The sequence below is a fragment of the Lycium barbarum genome, chromosome 10 (genome assembly GCF_019175385.1).
Source record: "Lycium barbarum isolate Lr01 chromosome 10, ASM1917538v2, whole genome shotgun sequence".
Classification (NCBI taxonomy): domain Eukaryota; kingdom Viridiplantae; phylum Streptophyta; class Magnoliopsida; order Solanales; family Solanaceae; genus Lycium; species Lycium barbarum.
This window is the reverse complement of record NC_083346.1, coordinates 113335160-113337360: the sequence shown is the minus strand read 5'-3', so window position 1 is coordinate 113337360 and position 2201 is coordinate 113335160. Positions and strand designations below refer to the sequence as shown.

The 2201-nt window shown below is 31.8% G+C and overlaps 1 protein-coding gene across 1 annotated transcript; it reads left to right on the top strand.

Moving 5' to 3' along the window:
• Positions 1-204: 204 nt before the first annotated feature.
• LOC132616222 (uncharacterized) lies at positions 205-1666 on the top strand. The gene is made up of 2 exons (XM_060330840.1): positions 205-351; positions 1089-1666. Exons 1-2 carry the CDS (start codon positions 270-272, stop codon positions 1343-1345), a joined length of 339 nt encoding a protein of 112 aa, XP_060186823.1. The 5' UTR covers positions 205-269; the 3' UTR covers positions 1346-1666.
• Positions 1667-2201: the final 535 nt, after the last annotated feature.

Below are 2201 nucleotides of genomic sequence, written 5' to 3'. Positions count from 1 at the left end.
ATTTAAAGTAATTAAAGATCTGATGTAGTTTGTCTTATATAACAAAAACTAAAAATGAAAATTATATTTTTAAGAAAATCAATAGTCAACTATATACTATCTTATTACAAAGAGAGACGTAGCTACCAAGTCTCGGAATTAATAATTTCTCACATGGTTCTCAAGCTCTTTTTTATTTTTAATAAATAAGCAGATAATGAACCTTTCAACATTTAATCTCCTATAAAGCTCATTGGATCCATGTAAGACAATAGCTAGAAAAATTAAAGATGGCTAATTTCATCGCAGATACGAAGAACAAGATTCAAGATCTATTCGTATACCTTGTTTCTTGTGGAAAATCTTCTAAAGGTAAGATTTGAAAACTATCTTTAATTTCTGGAAAATTTTGACAATCTTTCTTAATTTTGATGTTAAAAACTCTTAATTTGGGTTGATATTTTTGGCAAGTGATTTGGGTGTAAGTTGTGTTTAACGGATTTATGTTATAGAACTCCGCCTGTGTGAGCTCGCTCACATTGCCGGTCCCAAGCCCGGATAAAGGAGGAGGGTTGCCGAGGGTCAATCGGAAACAGCCTCCCTACCCAGGTAGGGGTAAGACTGCGTACATCTTACCCTCCCTAGACCCCACTATTGTGGGATTACACTGGGTAGTGACCAGACCAGATACTGATAGCTAGTGTGACACATAAAATGGTACAAAAGGAGTAATACTTATCAGCAGATTTACATATCTACTCTTCCTGTCCTATATAAGTATTTTCTAGCTTTTTGAATTTAGTTCAAAATCAGTAATCTCTTAAAAATCAAGAAGGTATTAACTTTTCTTTTTTTCCAAAAATTTTCGTTTCTAATAAATGATTAAACAAATTTCTAGGAAGTCTTTCAACTCTTCTTTACATTGTAAATGATCTTTTAGTCAAATAACCCTCTTAATTGATGTTATTAAGTGACTTTCTTAATAAATGCGACAAATTCTTAAAAGTCACTTGTATAATATCAGAGAAAGTAATTACTTAATAAATGACCTAATTATGTTTTATAACGTCAGTACATAAAACTTATACTTGTATATTGAATTTTGTCAGAACCAGGAAATGGGCAAGGGCTAGCAATAGATGTCCCAGGAAATGCACACGACCATGGACTGGTAATAATAGATATATCAGGAAATGCTGAAGGCCAAGAACCACTAGTACCAATAAGTAGTGAACCAGAAAATTCAAAAGAACAAGAGAAGGAAAATGATGAAATGTTTTATGGGAAGACTGTAAAGCCTGATAATAAAGCTTATATTTCAACACCTCCAGGCAAAAGAGAAGCTCCTCCTCCTAAGACTGGTTAAAATAATAAATTAATAGCCCCAAAATATTTGTCACGCTTTGATTCTCGAGAGTTAATTTGACTAATCTTTGGAGCTGGATTGTATTAGATTATTAATCTAGTATTTGAAATTAAATTTTAAATATTCAAACACCATACGAGAAGCGCCTATAAGTTGCAATTCTTCTCATATTAATATGGTGAAGAAAATACACCTAAAAGTTATTGTCAAAATTTATGTAGTTTGAACCTCGAGAAACGAATAGTGATAAGCATTTTGGGACGGGGGAGTACAAAGTTATAGAAATCTCAAAGTTGTTCATTTGAAGAATCCTGCATATGGGGTTTGTGCTAATCCTTCTCTTTTGTTATGCTTACGTTGCATTTGATTTTCTATTGTTCATATTACTCCTTCTTTATGTTTTGTTTTTGTTTATATCAATAAGAAGAGTAAATGCAAGGTTGTGTAAATTCTTAATAAGGCAAAGGCTCAAATATGCCTCTGAATTAAACAAAATTGCACATATTTACCCGTTGTTAAAAGGTTGTGCAAAGATGGCCCTAACGTTTTTTTTTTGGCTATATATGCCTTTGAGTTAACGGAAAATATTGCAGGGCATATTTGTTCAGTTTCGCATAGTATAGGGGCATATTTGATCCATTGAAATTCTTGAATATTATGGCACAAACTATCATTACATTCCAAAACATAAAAAAACATTTGTAATAACAATCTATCCACCATTGCATTACATCAAAATTATGCAACTAAAAGAGCAGATGCAATTACAATCATCTTTTAAAGACTGATTTCACAAAAAAAAGCACCATTTCCCCTTTTCAAAAGATTTTTTTTTACTAATGATAATACCATTTTT